Source organism: Spinacia oleracea, chromosome 4 (genome assembly GCF_020520425.1).
Source record: "Spinacia oleracea cultivar Varoflay chromosome 4, BTI_SOV_V1, whole genome shotgun sequence".
Taxonomy (NCBI): Eukaryota; Viridiplantae; Streptophyta; class Magnoliopsida; order Caryophyllales; family Amaranthaceae; genus Spinacia; species Spinacia oleracea.
Window position 1 is genome coordinate 142,234,387 of NC_079490.1, and position 19,202 is coordinate 142,253,588.

At 35.6% G+C, this 19,202-nt stretch overlaps 1 protein-coding gene across 1 annotated transcript; it reads right to left on the bottom strand.

Moving 5' to 3' along the window:
- Nucleotides 1-15,634: 15,634 nt before the first annotated feature.
- On the bottom strand, nucleotides 15,635-16,895 carry LOC110804734 (uncharacterized). Its single transcript, XM_022010346.2, has 2 exons — nucleotides 16,848-16,895; nucleotides 15,635-16,501 (listed from the first exon to the last, which is right to left on the bottom strand). Exons 1-2 carry the CDS (start codon nucleotides 16,893-16,895, stop codon nucleotides 15,635-15,637), a joined length of 915 nt encoding a protein of 304 aa, XP_021866038.1.
- Between the last annotated feature and the right edge of the window lie 2,307 nt (nucleotides 16,896-19,202).

The window sequence follows — 19,202 nt, forward strand, 5'->3', positions numbered from 1 at the left end:
AATGTTGAGGAATCAGAGAGATGAAGAGTGTGTGGGAGACTGGGGAGGTTAGAGGAAGTAGTGGGGATTTAGGGGTTTCAATTTCTTTCATTTGCGGATGCAGGTAAACGATTCCGAGGAAGGAAAAAAAATCACAAGTATGAAATAAAAGTGATTTTGAAAGTAAGATTCTTTAAATAAAAATAAAAAATAAAAATAAATGATAATTTTATGTAATATATGCCTAAGAAACTGGTTTTGAAACATCTTCGGTTACTTTGATTCTTTCTCAAATATAATATTATCTAAGAAACCATATATTTCAGGTATGAAGTTTCTTAAATTTTTCCTAAGAAACCACACTTCTAAGATAATTGGTTTCTATCTAAGAAACCTAATAAGTGACTTATACGGTGCCCTATCAATGGTTCCTTAACCAATTTTTGTAGTGTGACCTTGTTTGGGTTCATGACTACCATCTGATACTGATACAATGCTTTTTTTTCTTCCTTCTGAATAATTTTTGTAGATTATGATTTAAGATTTTCAAATTTTCACTTATTCAAGCTTCTAATTTTACTTAGGTAAATCATGGCAGTGCATCAAAAGCCTCACAACTGCATGACATTACTTAATCTGTTGTTTGCTCCTGCTGACTTGCAGATCTATGTAAGATTCAACAAAGGGGTGTATGGATATCGATTCAGATTAAGGTGATCCTTCCTCAATGTTTGTGCCAACTCGAGGAGTATAAAGAGTGTCATATGTTTGGACATTGTTTGTTTCCAATATGATAGGAGTATTAAACATGTTATATAACTTATATTTACACTTGCTTCAGAGTAACATCAAGTTGCTCGTATGCTAGTTGCTGATACTTTAAGGTTACCCAACTGTTGCGGTGCTTGAAGAATTCAAATTGCAGAAACAGCCCCATGGAAACAAGTCAATATTAGATTATAGATTTGATGCCTTTCCTCAAGTTTTGTGTTGGGCCCTGTTGGTTGAAGATTTTTTCACTACAGTATTGACATAGGTCTATTCTTGTATTAGATCATAGACCTGATGCTTTGTGTGGTATTGTATAAATAATTTTGGAATTACCAAATTGGATAAATATATGCTGATTTTTTAGTCCAATAAATGATTTGTTTATGCTTAATATTTTTTTTAATAAAAATCTATGAAAAGAGACCCATTACCTAACATATGGGGTCTGAATTTGTTAATTATAAATATTAAAAAACTCAAAGAGATCCCTTATCTTACCTATGGGGTTTGAGTTTGATGGATAAAACAATATTAAAAAATTCAAAGAGACCCCTATGATAAATATAGGGTCTAAATTTTTGTTCAAGCATACCTCGTATCTCTAATAAGAGGTTTCTTCCTCTTCTATATTATTTTTTTGTATGGTAAACATAAAAGACCCATTTTCTTACATAATAGGTCTTTTGTTTTTAACAAAGAGACCCCCTCAAGATGAGGGGGTCTCTTATAAAACAGACCCCTCCCCCCCCCCCATATAGAGACTCCCTTAAATGGGTTCTCTTTGGCCATTTTGGATGGGTCTCTTTGCCCATTTTTGTAGTAGTGAGTAACTGAAGAGAGAGTGTCCTCATAGTCCACCCCATATTTCTGTGTGAAACATTTTTCACAAGTCTAGCTTTGAACCTTTCAATAGCACCATGTTTCTTGAGCTTTACCCTGTACACCCATTTGCAACCAATACCTTTCTTCCCTTTAGAAGTACACAGATCTCCCAAGTGTAATTAGATGTAAGAGCTTCAATCTCCTTGATCAGGGTTGCAATCCAATCAGCTGATTAAGAAGCTTCGAAGAAACTAACTGGTTCAGGTTCTTTGATAGCTTGATTCACCAAAGTTTTGTGTAAAACTGGTATATCATTGTAACAAACAATGTTACACCAGCTGGTGTTGGAAACTATACAGACATAATCACCCATCCAAGCTGGAGCTTTGTGAGTTATGGTGGATTTTCTAGGGTGCACATGATTAGGCTCAAGTAAGGAAGTAGGTGAGGTGGTTATACGTTGATTAGATGTGTTTGAAGGTGGTAAATGACTAGACATAGGTTCAGGGGTTCTGATAGGCATTTGAGTGGTGTTTGAAAGTGGAGATGTAGGTTTTGTAACCTGAAAAACATCAGGAATATCAAAAGTAGTTTGAAGGACAAAAGGAGTATGAACTGGAAGGAAGATAGGGCTTGTATCAGTGTTCTAAGTGGCAGATATATGAAAAGGTAAATGTTTTTCATGAAAGCTAACATCTCTGGAAATAATAATTTGCTTAGTTTCCAAGTTCAACATCTTGTATCCCTTTTGATCAGGAGGATAGCCAATTAGAACACAAGGTACTTATCTAGGATCAAACTTGGATATGTGAGCTTTGATTGTGGACACATAACCAAGACATCCATAAACCCTTAAATGATCCAAACTGACTGGTTTGATATTCAATCTTTTAAAAGGTATATCAAAATTGATGCTACTCAACGGCATCATGTTGATAAGATGTGTTGCTATGAGTAAACATTCTCCCCCAAAACCTTACTGGTAATCTAGATTGAAAGTATAAAGCTCTTGTTGTCTCTAGAAGATGGCTATGCTTCCTTTCTACAACCCCATTTTGTTGTGGGAGTGTTAGTACAACTTTTCTTATGTTTAATACCCTGTGTTGAAGGAAATAATGCCCTTGGTCCAAGTTTGCATTTATGCATTTAATGCTAACTCTAATAAATGCGGTTCAGTATTAATTAAACAAGTTAATAATTCAGTGAGATCAAGTAAACTGAATGCCTAGCTAAAAGTCGCTTCAGTTCAAGTGGAATTAATAATATTAATCCACAGCTTACTCTTGACTGAACCCGTAGGGTCACACAAACAGTACGTGAACGGATCAAGTATTTAAGTGGATATATTATTCATTAAGTACTCTATTTATGATCACTCGGAAATGACGGATCTCAGTTCCAGTGGGAGCTGAAATCTTCAAAAGGCAAAGTAAAGAATATTCCGGAAATGAAGATGTTGCCGGAAACGGAAATATGGTTTATGACGGAAATATAAATATCATCTTCGTATCGGAAAATATTATCGGAAATAGAAATATTGCCGGAATTAGAAATATTGTCGGAAACGGAAATATTACCGGAATAGTTGTGCCCAAGTCATCAATACTAAACTAATCAACTAACTTGATTTTAAATTTATATGTGCGCAAGGATCATTAATGAATAGTTGTGCCCAAGTCATCAATAATAGAGCTTACTTGAAGTTGATGATTGTGAGATGCTTATAACAAAGAAGCATAAAATCCAAAGCTAGAAATGTAGAACAGTTCCTAAAGATGAACTCCAGAGAAGCTGGAAGTTATAAAGTTCTTGCAGATAAGCTAGAGGAACTCCGAAAGAGAAGCATCGGTTCCTGAGGGGGAACTCGGGGAGAATAATTTTGTTTATATGAGTTTTCATTCTAGGCTTCAATATAAGGAAACAAGAACTCGTGTCAGAGGAACTCATGTCTAAGGAACTCATGTTAGTGGAACTCGTGTCGGAGGAACTTGTGTCATTGGAACTTGGTATGTATCCTAAATATAACACCATCATGTATTAATCTAATTGTTAGTTAACTTAGAATATAAACGTGCATTTAGGATAATTTACTGAAGATTTTTAATTTGATTAAAAATCTTATAATAAATAGGTAATAGATTAAGTGGATTTTATAAGATAAATGAGATTTATATTTTGGAATAAATTAATTAAATTGATAGAGTCCTACTAATTTGGGAATCCTAGGTACTCAAAGATTAATTTACGTTTATGATTAGATTAAGTAGGTAGGTTCCTATTAAGTTGAGAATCATATGAAACCATGGAATAAATCACGTTTAATATAACTGACATTTAGTGAGTTTGTTTTAGAACACGGAGATCATGGCTAGAAACTAGGATGCATAAATTGTAACGGCTTAAATTAGTGGAGAAACTTTAAGGCAATACTTGGTCCTTACTCCACACGTTCTTTTGTTTATTTAGTCATGGGATCATGTCTACTTTGTAGGAAACATGGCTAAGTAAGTGGAAGTTTAATTGGGGAAGAGGATAAATGTTGCCTATAAAAAGAGAACTCTTTAACCTTTGCAAAGTGTCTGACATAGTGGAAAATAATTATATACGCCATATACTTTGTCATCCTCATTATTAAAAAGTCAATTCCACATACCTGTTTCTTTGGAGTTCCAAGTTTCTGTTTCTTAGTGTTAATTGTTCAAGCGTCTGTTTTATTGAGAGAGAGAGACTTTAGGTAAAGTCTTATTTCGGGTAAGGGTTTGAGTGAACTCTTATTGTGTAGGATTTGAGTTAAGCCTGATCGAGTGTAGACATAGAGAAAGCTTCAGAGTAGAAGCAGTAAGATTAGTTTTTTGAGGGACCAACTATTGGTTGCGTTTGTGGAGGAACTCAAGTAAGGTCCGAGTTTCTAATATATTTGTAACTGAGTTGTTATTTCCCTATTATAGTGAAGAGTTTTTAGAGTAAATCTTGAGTGGGTCGAGTCTTTCTAGTTGGGCATAGAAAGTTTTCTGGTAAAATCTCTCTTGCATTGATTCTTTACTTGCTTTAAGTTCCTTTATAATTCCGCAAAATTGGCTATTAAGTTCCATATTACAATTCACCCCCTCTCTTGTAGAGTTGTACTGTTCCATCCGAATATCATTGTTGGATCATATACTCCAATAGAATAATAATGAGATTGTCTATTATACATTGCGATGTTACCGTTCTTGAAAGGGATAGTGTTTGTGGTGGTTTTTTCGGGTTATGGTGACGGTTGTTGGAATTTAAAGATGGAAAAGATCTCGAAACCTGCCTGCCAGGTTTTGGAAAACCGGCAGGTAGATTTTGAGAAACCTGCCGTTTTTCCAAAACAGGCAGGTTTCGAGCGCAAGTTGAAAAACGGACTTAAAAGGCATTTCTTGAAGTGCACCGAAAACCGGCAGGTTTTGAGATCAGTTCTATGTGTTGTCCGATTTTTGATCTTCTCTTTGGATTCCTCTTTTAGGATAGCTTTTTAAGTATGATTTATGGAGAATTATCATTCTGATTATGGTGATTAAGTTGGTCCATTATTTCTCTTGACTATGGGGGTTATAAATCCTTCATTATCATGGGATTAATTGGTGATTTAATACCATTGAATTCCTTTGAGTCCTTTGATTTCTTGGGGTGTTTTGTATCCTCCTCTAATCCTATAAATACATGCTTCATTTCTTGAGTTGCTTACAGAAAAAATCATTCCCTTATCATCTCCTTTTCCTCCTCTCTTTTGGGCATAATTTCTAGTAACTCCATCTCACACCTAAGAGTGCCATTGTGTGTTGAGAGTTGTGTAAACCTTAGGGAACGAATCGGTGAATAGAATTGTGCACCACGGTTGCAGCGAATCTTTTTTTCAAGGCAGTGGTTTGGTTACCACGGCACAACAAGTTCCGTAAGTCTTACTTTCTTGTTCTTCATTTTAGCCTTGAAAACACATAAACTACAACAATTAGAAAACGAGATATTATGTCTATTGTTATGGCTAACTCTATGATGAACAAGAGCCTTCCTGACCTCTCTAAGTTGGAGCCTCTTGATGGCAAGAACTACAAGAGATGGTCACAAAAATTATTGATCTTTTTTGAGCAACTTGAAATAGATTATGTGCTCTATGAGGATGTGATTGAATCAATTGAAGCAAGCAAGGCGGTAGCACCGGATCCCTCCCTTTTGGCGGAAGATGTCAAGAAGGCGGCCGAAGCATTGACTAAGAAGGAAAAAGACAACAAACTTGTTGGGGATCACATTCTCCGTCATGTGAATGGAATCTGGTTTGACCTCCTCATCACCAACCGGCCAAGCAAGTCCATTTGGGACACCTTGCAAAATAAGTATGGAGCGGATGATGCCGGTAAGAAAAGTATGTTTTTGGTAAGTGGATCAATTTCAAGATAACGTAGGACAAGTCCATCATGGATCAAGTCCTTGATTATGAGAACATCGTCACCGACATCTTGGGTGAAGGTATAAAAATGTGTGAAACCCTCCAAGCTAATGTATCATTGGAGAAATTTCCACCATCATGGAATGACTGCCGCAATTCTTTGAAGCACAAGAAGAAGGACATGAACCTTCAAGAACTCATTGGTCATGTGAGGACCGAAGAGGCTAACCGCCTCAAGGATAAGTTTGAATCTCTTTCTTTGAATTCTTATAAAGCTAACTTGGTTGAATCTAGTTCTCCTATGGCAAAAATCAGGTTCAAAGGGAAGAAGAAAAATCATTCAACCAAAGGAAACTTCACTAACAACCACAAGATTCAAAAGACCAAAGGAGCTTGCTATGTGTGTGGAAAGATAGGACACAAAGCCTATCAATGTGACCACCGCCACAAGAGAAACTCCAATGGTGCCTCCCAAGCCAACCTTGTTGAAAAGAATGAGGTGATAGCCACGGTGGTGGTTGAAGCCAACTTGAATTGGTGGAGAACAAGGTGGAATGGATCTTGGATACGGGAGCATCAAGACACTTTTGTGCTAACAAGGCTATCATGACGGACTTTGAGGATGCTACCGATGGAGACCATGTTTACAAGGGAAATAGTAGCACCGCCGGAGTTCTTGGCAAAGGGAAGGTCCACCTTAAACTCACTTTCGGAAAAACTTTGTTTTTGAATAATGTCTTGTATGTTCCCTCCCTTAGGAGGAATCTTGTTTCGGGTGCCCTTCTCAACAAAGCCGGCAGCTTGTCTTTGAGGCGGACAAGATTGTTATCTCTAAGAATGGATACTTTGTTGGGAAAGGCTACCTTAGTGAAGGCTTGTTTGTGTTGAATGTTTTGAACAATAATGAAAGTACTTCTTCTTTTGCTTACATCGTTGAGTCTATGGATGTTTGGCACAATCGATTAGGACATTTAAGTGTTTCTTACATGAAAAATTTAAAAGACAAGAACTTGATTTCTTTTGATAAATTTGACAAAACCTCTAAATGTCCTATTTGTGTTGAGGCCTAACATACTAAGAAACCATTTAAGCAAGTGACAACAAGAAGTACTAAATTGTTAGAGTTGATATACTCGGATTTATCGGTCTTTGAAAATTGAACTACTAGTAGAGGTGGAATAAATTACTACATAACTTTTGTTGATGATTTTTCAAGGCTTACTAAAGTTTATCTTCTGAAAACTAAGGATGAGGCCGAAAGTGCATTTTTAAAGTATAAACCCGAGGTTGAAAATCAACTTGACCTTAAAATTAAAAGAGTTAGAACCGATAGAGGTGGTGAATATGGAAAATGGTCTTTAAAAGAATTTTGTGAAACCAATGGAATTATCCATGAGTTAAGTTCTCCTTACACCCCACCACAAAATGGTATTGCCGAAAGGAAAAAAAATCTTTAAAAGAGACTATGAATGCCATGCTTCTAAGTTCCGGATTATCCAACAACATGTGGGGGGAGGCGGTTTTATCTGCTTGTTATATACTCAATAGAGTGCCCCATAAGAAGTTGGATAAGACACCCTATGATATTTGGAAGGGTTATAGTCTTAACATGAGTATTTTGAAAGTGTGGGGGTGCTTAGCCAAGGTTGCTTTTCCTGATTTTAAGAAAACCACCATTAGATCTAAAACTTTTGATTGTGTGTTCATTGGTTATGCTCATGATAGTGCCGCATATAGATTCATGCTTTTGAGTGATCATTCTATTTGTGAATCTAGGGATGCAGTTTTCTTTGAGCATATTTTCCCGTTGAAATCCTCTTTGTCTTCTCATGTGCATGAGTCAAGTGTTGATGTGCATTTGGATGTTTCTTTGCCTAGTCCTAGTGTTGCTCCTCCTCCCACTATAGTGGAAAAAGTCCAACCTAGGAAGAGTAAGAGGCTTAGAGTAGAGACTACCTTTGGACCGGATTTCTTGATCGTTTTTCTTGTAGACGACTTTGATGTGGATTATTTGAGTGAAATTGTTGTTTCTTTGTTTCTCTCACTAGTAGAAAAAATGCCATTTGAAGCAACCCATTTACAACTCACGTGATTACTGATTGCTACGAAAATCCTATGCTCAACGTGGGTCAACTGTTTAATGATCTTTTAGCAACCTATACAGGCTCAAAACGCTGCGAATTAATGAAAAAAAATTCAGAAATGTAACTGCAGCGTCGGGGGGGGGGGGGGGGGGGGGTTCTGTGGTTGTTGCGAATAAGTTGTATACTTGCAACTTAGTCTTGAAGTGGGCACGCTGTGACTTCTCTTTTCAGCACTCCGGCTATCGACTTTCTCTGCTCGCCCATTCACAGTCCCTCAAACCCTAGCATCCCTCTCTCTCTCTCTCTCTCTCTCTTTCTTCTTCAGATCTAACATTTCTAAGGTTGGAATTCTGCCGTTTTCACCGTTGTTCGAAGGAATGTCGGCGTTATCATATGATATTGAGCGAATTTGGTGCCGATTTACGTTCTCACCAAGAATTCCAGAGTAGGAGAAGCAAAGCCACACGAGTTGAACCATGATTCTTCCAGTTTGTTGCATAGTAGGCAAGGTAATATCTCCCTTTTCGAATTTTTCATCGCCGTCTTTTTCTAAGGTTTTGTCTGCATTTGTTTGGGGTTTTTCTAAATCCCTAATTTCTTCAACTTTTTGATTAATTTTGGTTGTTGAATGTGTTCATGTAATAATTGGAAACTAGCATGACATTGAAGGGTACTACTTATTCGTTTATCTTCGCCTCGTCGATTGCGGTAAGAATTCGATCCTTAAACCCTTAGTTTTCTTCGAATTTGTTTGATTAATGTTTATCTGTAACGCCGCGACCTCTAATTCACATAATTAAGCATAATTAGCAGCGGAATTAACCTAATTTGGTCGGGACATTACCTGCCGTAACTCCCTCTTGGGAATTACAAGGCAACCATTAATCATAAGCTATTAAATCCCAAAATTAATATAATAATCCTTTATATTACCAAAATAAAAGTACATAACTTACTAAAAGTCTTAAAATGAAATTCCTATTATTAAAGTATTAAAACTTTAAGCATAAACTAGGTGAATATTATTAAAGTGAAATTCCTCGCCACTACTCGTGTCCATCGTCCCCATCAGTACCTAAAACAGAAAACAAAACGGTGAGCCGAAGACTCAGTAACAAACTATTCTAGCAACGTAAATTCATTTCAATTCATTTTATTTAATAACACAGGGAGAATAGAATAAGTAAAACATTTAATAAAACATCATATTTAATTCATTCATAACTTTTCAAATTAACATGCTAGTTGTCGGCAAGTACGAACCGTGAAGGAATTCTCCACTAGGGCCTGGGCTCATCATGAACTGGTAACATGGGGCCTGGGCCTTGAGCCTGGGCTAATAAACCATGGGAGCCTGGGCTCGTAATCCATGGGTGGACAGGTGTCCATAGGTACATACATGACCGGTAGATAGGAAGATAGTAGTTTATATACTATCAGTCGAACCAGGTCTTTCACTTTCATTTATCATGTTGTATGTAATTTCTCTAAGCCTTGGCTTTTGTATTTCAATTGAAATATCATAACTCTTTTAGATCATAAAACATCATTTAGATCCTGGGATCAATAAAATATCATTGCATCACGTAAACGTCATTTTACGAGAAAACTCAATCAAATCATATTATTAAGAATAATTCAATCAAATCATAATTCATTCCCACAATCCATAAAACATGTCAAATCATTTCATTCATTAATCCAATCATAACGATATATTTTCATAAATCATATTTATAAGGGGATTGCAGGTACTAGCAATAGTCGTTACCTCACTTCCGCGATTTGCTAAGCCTTTCGTTAGTTCGTTCTTCCTGAGCTCCGAGTCCGAATTCTTTCAAAATATTAAATTATTGAATTAGTTATTAAAACGATAAATACTTAAAAACTAATATTTGATAAATAATAAATTTATAGATAGTGAATTTGAAATAATTAATTTAATAAAAAAATTATCTTTGAAAATATTATTAAACATCATTTCAATCAATATATATATATATATATATATATATATATATATATATATATATATATATATATATATATATATATATATATATATATATATATATTTCATAAATCGATTTACATTATTTAATTTTCATAAATTAACGAAAATATTATTTACATCAAAATTTCAGTCAAAATATAAATCTGAAATTATCATTTAAATTTCTATTAAAATAAAATAACAATTGATTAACATGAGTGCTTAGAAAGAATGGAGCTTACTTTGGGGTATTGGGCCAAAACAAGAGTTGGGCTTAATTTGAGAAATGAAAGAACAAAGTTCCAATTACTGGAACTCGTACTCTCTGTTTTTTTTTTTTTAAAACTGACGCGAAGAACAGGGAAGGCAAGGAAGCACGAAGAGGAGGAGGAGAGGAGAGGAGGGAGGGTGGCTGAGCTGGGCGGCGCAGCAGCGCGAACCCGCGCTGGAGGCGACAGTGATGGTGGTGTTTGGTTCACGGCGGCGAAACAACAAGGAGGGGGAGAGGGAGGTCGTTCAAAACAGGGAAGTTCGAGGTGGTGGGTTGGGAGGTTCTGGGCAGTGGCAGCGGCGATTTGCCGGAAATTATAGGGGTGGAAGTTGGTTGACAACTGGTGAGGGTGGCCGGGGATGGTGGTGTGTGGCGTTGGTGTGCAGCAGGGTAAAGAGAGAGAGAGAGGCAGGGGAGTTCGAAGGAGGGGGTGGGAAAAGAGTAGGGGAGACAGTGGGGTGCGTGCGGTGGTGGTGGTTGACTGAGACAGCCCGGTGGTGTGGCTGGGTGGTTGGCCGTGGTGGCGGCAGAGGATGGTGGTGTTCACGGTGGTTTTCGGTGTTGATTTTGATGGTTCAATTCACAGAAAACAAGAGAAATTAAAATTGAAAATTGATTTTGTTTTTGGTTAGAATTTAGTTGAAATTATGTCTGATTTGTAGAGTCAAGTAGAGTGAATTGGAAGGAAAAATTGCTTGGGGCTTAAGGGTTGAATGTAGACTGAATAGAGGGTGGGGAGTAATGAAGGAATTCCTTCATTCTTGTACGTGAAGAGGAAGGAAGAGAAGCCAAAAGAAAATTGTACTCTTAAAGGGCATTTTAGTAATTTAACAAAGTTAGGCAAATTTCAGAAAATTGGTTTCTATTTTCTGAAACTACTAAAAATAGAAATGGTTAGTGAAAATAATTATTTATAAAAATAAATTTAGTTTCCGTATAAAATAAGAACGTTTCGAAATTATCAGAAATACGAAAATAATTAAGATTTTAAAAGGTTGTTAAGTTTGTAAATATGAAATTAAATTATAAAATCCGAACAATAAATCGTGTAATCAATATTAAAAATTCAAGTGAAATAAAATTTCTTTATTTAAAATAAAGTTCGAAATTAGGATTTAAAACAAATTTAGCTAAATAAAAATAATTAAGCATAATTAATCGAGTTTTAAAAATTCAGGGTATTACATTCTTACCCCCTTAGAAAAAGTTTCGTCCTCGAAGCTTGAAAATTAGATTTATAAATTGATTGTTGAAAATTGAAAACGCTCGAATAAAAGTATGATGTTTTATTTTAAAACCAAGATCTCACAATTTCAATTCTTACAGTGTCTAGCCTTCATTCCGCCATCATCATTTAGGACTCCACTTCAACTCGAGACCTAGAATCGAAGAGTAGAGAACACAAAAGGGGAAAAATTTATATATTGATCCTTAATCGTCATTAAGGTCAATTTTATTCCGCCATCGTCTTTCGTATCTCCAATTTACTTCATAAAATAGGATCGAGGAGCAAAGAACATAAAAGGGGTAAACTTGTTAGCTTAGACTAGGATCCCATTTTACTTAGTGATATGTTGTTTGAAAATGTTTTCTACCAAAAATAGTAACTTTAAAATTATAATTCTGAAAATATACGTATATATAAAAATAAATATTTATCTATCAATTGCAATACTCAAATAATGTGTAAAATAATTTATTATATCAATCTCGTACTCTGAGCTCAGGAGAACTTCCATCGGAGACGTCTTGCTTGTATAACGTTTAGTTATTATCAATATAATCATTTCAGCATAAACATAATCCATAAAGCATATCATAAAGACATAATTCTTAAGTGAAAATTTCACATTCATCATAAGCATAACATTCATATCATAATCATTTGATCTATCACACGAGCATGGTTGATTCATAACACGTTTACATCTAACATCGTGATTTATACATCATATCGTTCTTAGGCGAATAATTAGGGATATTCCGTTTCCATTTGCTATTGGCTCCTTTGCTGCAGGAATCTTGTTGTTGACTTTCATTATTTGATACGTTTTGATTTCGATCTCCGATCTTTTCTTCTATGTTGAATAATTTCGTTCACTACGTTTGTTGCAGGGGTTCGAGTCCAATCATGTGACTAGAAATACATCGCTGGACATATGACTTCATTACTTATCCTTAAGTTGAAAAATCTCGTATTTTGCGGATAATGCTAAGCCATCAAGCATGCCTTTATCAGAACGATCTAGCTCCCAGAAAACTTAGTTCAGACTAACTGGTTTTACAGACATGTCATTTCGTCGATTTTCTATTCTCAACTCCATTGCATTCCTCAATAATTCATAATTCTTTCGAATTTCATAGCATTCATTGATACCATCAACCTGATAGACAGACTAATTCTCGGTAACTTACCTTGGTAAGATCCTCAAAGCTTTATGTAAACTCAGTTTCATGTTTCCATCATAAATCATACGTAACATTTTTGCAACACCTTACATTCTCTAGTTCAACTTCCTTTATGGAGATTATCAAGCATCCTTTTACACAAAAATAATCCTTATAAATTATGCGGAAAGGTAATCTAAGAATCAATTTCAATCATAACTTCAATGCTTTAAACCTCGATTTAATTGTTGATTCGCCACTTACGAAATACAAACTCATGCTCTTTCGATACTCTATTATTCGACCCTTTTTTATAGACTAATTCTTGATAACTCCTTTTGATAAAATCCTTAAAATCTTATTCATGTGTCAACTAAAACGGGTCTTCTACCATGACTCATGTGGTTCGTAAAATTTATTTATAACTTCTTAGCTTCCTTAATAGAGGCATATCAAACATCTTTTAGATACTAGACTTTTGTACTTATACACCAAAATATTCATCATGGATAACACGGGAAGCTAGGTAACCCTAGAATCAATTCCATTCATAATTTGAACACTTCAAACCTAGAATAACCTCAACTTAATTAGTGATCATCCACTCATGAAATATAACCTTATGCTCGTTTGGTATCCAACATTTATACCATCCTTAAAGATTTCATGACCATAAAAATTCCTCAAAACAATTTATATCCACAAAATCTTTGAGTTCGAACTGTGCTTAACTTAACTTCTTCCAAGAAAACAACAATGCTTAAACTTTTCCTAGTCTGTCTAGGGTAGGAAACTCATAACATGACATGATAAACATGAAAACAAGGGAAGTTCAGATCCAAAGTGAGAGAGAGCTAAATTAAAATAATATCAGCGTTGGCGTCATCTTCGTCTTTCATAATGTAAGCTCTTACATATATTGGTGGTCGTGATGAATTATGATTAACCCTAACATCGTTTCTTCGTCCGTGATCGTTCGAGGTTGCTCCTCCAGTATTCGTGGAAGGTGGTTTAGGACAGTCTCTGACGAAATGATCTTTCCTCCACATCGATAACACGTATTCGTTTCTTCACGACATTTGTTTTCTATTCGTCGGGCATTGCAAAGTCTCGAATGGTTGATTGGTATGATTGATCCAGTCTTTGAATTCCATCGAATTGGCTTGCCGTCATAGATTGGTGGATTCGAGGGTGAAAATTTCTTGAATAGTGACACATTCTTGTTCTCATTAGCGTCTTTATTTTTCCGAGAGTCTTTGATCGATTCAGCTAACATCGTACTTACGGTTCCTAATCGTTCCATCGTCTCCTTGCGGTCTTCTATATATTGGTCGTCATAGGAATCATCATGGAAAACATCATTGTGGACAACGTCATCGTGAATGTTGCGCTTGTTGTGGGCTTCGTTCGTGGCATCGTTACTACTCGTGTCCATCGACCCCATCAATACCTAAAACAGAAAACAAAACGGTGAGCCGAAGACTCAGTAACGAACTATTCTAGCAATGTAATTTCATTTCAATTCATTTTATTTAATAACACTGGGATAATAGAATAAGTAAAACATTTAATAAAACATCATATTTAATTCATTCATAACTTTTCAAATTAACATGCTAGTTGTCGGCAAGTACGAACCGTGAAGGAATTCTCCACTAGGGCCTGGGCCCATAAGATCCTGGGCTCATCATCAAACTGGTAACATGGGGCCTGGGCCCTGAGCCTGGGCTCATAAACCTTGGGAGCCTGGGCTCGTAATCCATGGGTGGACAGGTGTCCATAGGTACATGCATGACCAGTAGATAGGAAGATAGTAGTTTATATACTGCCAGACGAACCAGGTCTTTCACTTTCATTTATCATGTTGTATGTAATTTTTCTAAGTCTTGGATTTTGTATTTATCATAGCTCTTTTAGATCATAAAACATCATTTAGATCCTGGGATCAATAAAATATCATTGCGTCATGTAACACTACTACAGAAATGTCATTTAATAGCGCCTTTTTAATAGCGCTTTTGCTCCTTTCCCTGTTAAAGGTATTAAAAACAACATATTATAGCGCTTATTGAAAAAACATTGTCATATGTACAAAATATTATAGGGCTCTATAAACACACGCTATCATATTATAAATTTATTATAGGACTTTTAATAAAAACGCTATTAAAGCTTATACAAAATATTTTTAAAAAAAAACATAAATTAAGAAAAGAACCGCCTAAATTTTCTTCAAGCTCAACAAAAACTGAACCGTTGCCCCCAGCTTTCTCTTCCAAACCTAAAAGCCTCAAAACCTAAGAACTTTCGATTGACGGCGAAACTAGACTTCAAAAATCCTCAAACGATAGTGAAATCTTTCACGCGATTGATGGCGAAACCAACCTTCAAAAATCCTTCACACGGCACCGATATCTTTCAAGCAATGGCGATTTCCTTCAGGTGGTGGCATTTCGTTCAACCGGCAGGCTTCTTCTCAAGGAAAAATCGAATTTCAAGGTAATCCATCTATAAAATTTGTGGAGTTCTGCTTATTTATGTTTGGTTGTTCCTAATTTGTGTTTTAAGTGTATTATTATTGGTAATCAATTCACTAGAATTGGTTTTGTGGGGGAAGGGGGTTTGGATTCAATTAGGATTTGTTTAATTATGGGTTTTAGGGTTTTATTCCTCTGAATTGGGATACATAGCGTATTTAGATAGTAATTGGGTATGATTCTTTATGTTGATAATAACTTGTTGAATTATTTGATTTCATGATTGCACTGAAGTATTACGTTTTTGTTGAATTATCTTTTCCTGAGATTAGCTCACAATTGCCTAGATTAATGGAAGAAAAAATCACGTTTAGATTGAAGTTAATTTCGGTTTGCTGATTGAAGTTAACCGCAAAGAACCGCAAATTACCTTTGCAATTAGCGTTTCTCCTCAGCTGGTGGGACACTGGATATAGCCCTCTCATATAGGTCTCTTACTTTGTCTTTGACACCAACACTTTCTTCCAAACGAATGTAATCAAACCCAATGTCACAGTTAAGGGAGTTCTTTCTGAGTTCATCCTCATACTGAAACCTCCTTTTTCCCACAATGGCGTCATTAATACCCTCCTTGTCCCCATACTGCTTCTCAAATGCGACAAACTTTTTATAAACCTCCTCAGCCCGTCCTTTAGGTATATGGTCCAGTGCGATTTTATAGATACATCTAGCACGCTCTGTCTCCTTGCACCTTTCCTCAAATTCAGCAAAAGCCACAAACAGCTGCTCTGCTTCTTCATCATCTGCCAACTTGTCAACTGCTCTCTCATAGCAATTCCTAGCTCGAGCAATTTCCCTATTTTTCAATTTAAACTTTGCATAGTGAATCCATGCATCAGCCTTTGGGTGACATTGCACAGGTCTCTCGTATATTTTCCTGGCCAGGTCAATCTCATTGTAACGCAACTCAAACTTAATGTAGGAGCGCCATCCTTGATGATCGGGATGCCACTGCATCCATCTCTCGAAAATCTGTCTAGCACCAGCCACATTGCCAAGCATCTCCTCCATATGGATATATTTTAACCACAGTTGATCTACTTTGTGGAGCAAAGAGACAGCATGTTCCCACACATTCCGCGCATGGTTTATGAACTTATTCTTCATCTCCATGTCTGCGTATTTTAGCCATAAGGTATAGTTTCTATAATCAACCTCCAAAGTGCGCTCCCAAACCGAGCGAGCATGTTCAAATTTCTTCTGTGACTCCTCCCATCGTGCATAGTTGACCCACACACTAACATCCTAAAGATGCAGATCAAACAAAGGCTAAAAGCGATCAATTTTAGCATCTTCTTTTGTGGGGGACGGTGGAGCAAGCTGGAGAATGCTGGCTTTGAATTGCACTAGGAGCAAGCAACACGTGAGGGAACAAATGGTTCTGCAGTATGTTGCATGTTCATGAGCTATGAAGGGCATGTTTATAGTTATGCCAAAATTTATTCTGACATTTTGAACTAATGGAAATTTGATCTTTTCAGGTTGTTAAAGAAAGGTGATAAAAGCAGGTTGATCAAATTATTGGAACAAAACTAAAGAGGTATTCTGTAGTACCGAATTTTAGGCAGCTGAGATTAGAAGAAGAGGAAACTTTCCAAGAAGTAGTAAGATGGTATACAACTGCAAAACCCAGATACATTGTTAAATATTCTACCTATATTGTGGAAGTATAAAAGTGGTGCTTATAGGATCCATGTATTTCAATTATGAACAGGTTATAACTGCAACACCTAGGCAGCTGGAGAGTTTAATACGACTTAGTGAAGCATTGGCACAAATGCATTTCCCTGAATGGGTCAGTTAATAACTTAATATTAAGTATTTTCTAAATAGACTGTCATTACCAAAATAGTTGAGGATGTTATCAAGATATAATTTGTTGTACATGCAGGTTGAGATGCGAGATATAACTGTAGCTATTCGGCTAAACAGCAAATGATCATCCCACATGTAAAGGTAAATGTTGTTTAGCCCCTGAATGGATTAGCTAAATGTGATTTTTAGAAAGTTAGTCTATCAGTGAAGCTTGAATTAGAGCTTCCTTTCACAACTTTCACCCATATATAATTTCATCTTATTTTACTTTCATTAATTTCACTTTCTACCTCTTCCTTATTCAGTCTTTTAACTTCCGGCTCCTTTCTTGTTTGATTGGTCATGTTTGATTGGTCACAGTGAGTTAATTACGATCTACTATGTCGATTCATGTTAGCCGACCCCGAAAAATTTTGAGACTAAGGCTTTGTTGTTGTTGTTGTTGTAGGAGAAGAGTGCAGCCGCGAAGAAGGCTGCAAAGGGACATTTATATCATCAAAATCATGCTCGTAGAGGATATGCTAGCTTAGACACCAACAACTTCAAGCACATCCGCTAATATAGCTCTACCCCACACAGTAGCAGTAAATAGTCAGCAGCAGTAACACAGTAAGCTGATGTCAGCAGCAGCAGCTGACTAATTCTCCCTTTGTTGGTTTTTATTCTAGCTAGTGACATGAGGTTCCTTCAAGCTCATCTATTGTCAACCCTTTAGCATACATGTCTGTTGGAGTGTTCTTGTTGCATTTACTTTTCACTTGGTTGGTTGTTGAAGTTTTGGACTATAGACTTATTGGAGCTGCTCTTACACTCAGTATCTAGGCTACGTTGAAGGAAGAAAAAAATAACTCTAGTGATTGATTTATCTTGTGTGCATTGTTCGTTTTTATTTTAGAACATATTTATGTAATCAGTTTTATTATAGTGTTGCAAAATTCATTGACGTTTGGAAATTAATGTTCAACTATTTACTACTCTACAATATATGGCATTTTTGGTATTTTGAAATATGTATAGTTATTTTGGGCATAAAATGGAATATATTGCAGCACGTGAAATTATGAAAAAGAAATTTGAAAAATTACTTTAATATAATAGCGCTTCATATACGTTTGCTATTGTAAAATAATTTAAAAGTTGGCGGTAAAATCTTTAACAGCACACATTTAATAGCGCTTATAATGTGCTATAAAAGAAATATTTGAATTATCCTAACAGTACATTTTATAGCGCTTTTGACAAGCGCTGTCAAAAGTACGTTTTACCTTTAATAGCGGAACCATCAACAGCACTTCATGAAGCGTTGTAAAAGACCATATTAAGCGCTATAAAAGGCATTTTTTGGCGTAGTGTATAAACATCATTTTACGAGAAAACTCAATCAAATCATATTATAAAGAATAATTCAATCAAATCATATATAATTCATTCCCACAATCCATAAAACATGTCAAAACATTTAATTCATAAATCCAATCATAACGTTATATTTTCATAAATCATATTTATAAGGGGATTGTGAGTACTAGCAATAGCCATTACCTCACTTCCGCGATTTGCTAAGTCTTTCGTTGGTTCGTTCTTCCTGAGCTCCGAGTCTGAATTCATTCAAAATATTAAGTTATTGAATTAGTTATTAAAACGATAAATACTTAAAAACTAATATTTTATAAATAATCAATTTATAGATAGTGAATTTTGAAATAATTAATTTAATAAAAATATAATCTTTGAAAATATTATTAAATGTCATTTCACTCTATATATATATATATATATATATATATATATATATATATATATATATATATATATATATATATATATATTATTTAAATTTCATAAATTAACGAAAATATTATTTACATCAAAATTTCAGTCAAAATATAAATCTGAAATTATCAATTAAATTTCTATTAAAACAAAGTAACAATGGATTAACACGAGTCCTTAGAAAGGATGGAGCTTGCTTTGGGGTATTGGGCCAAAACAAGAGTTGGGCTTAATTTGAGAAATGAAAGAACAAAGTTCCAATTACTGGAACTCGTTTTCTTTTTTTTTTAACTGACACGAAGAACAGGGAAGGCAAGGAAACACGAAGGGGAGTAGGAGAGGAGAGGAGAGGAGGGAG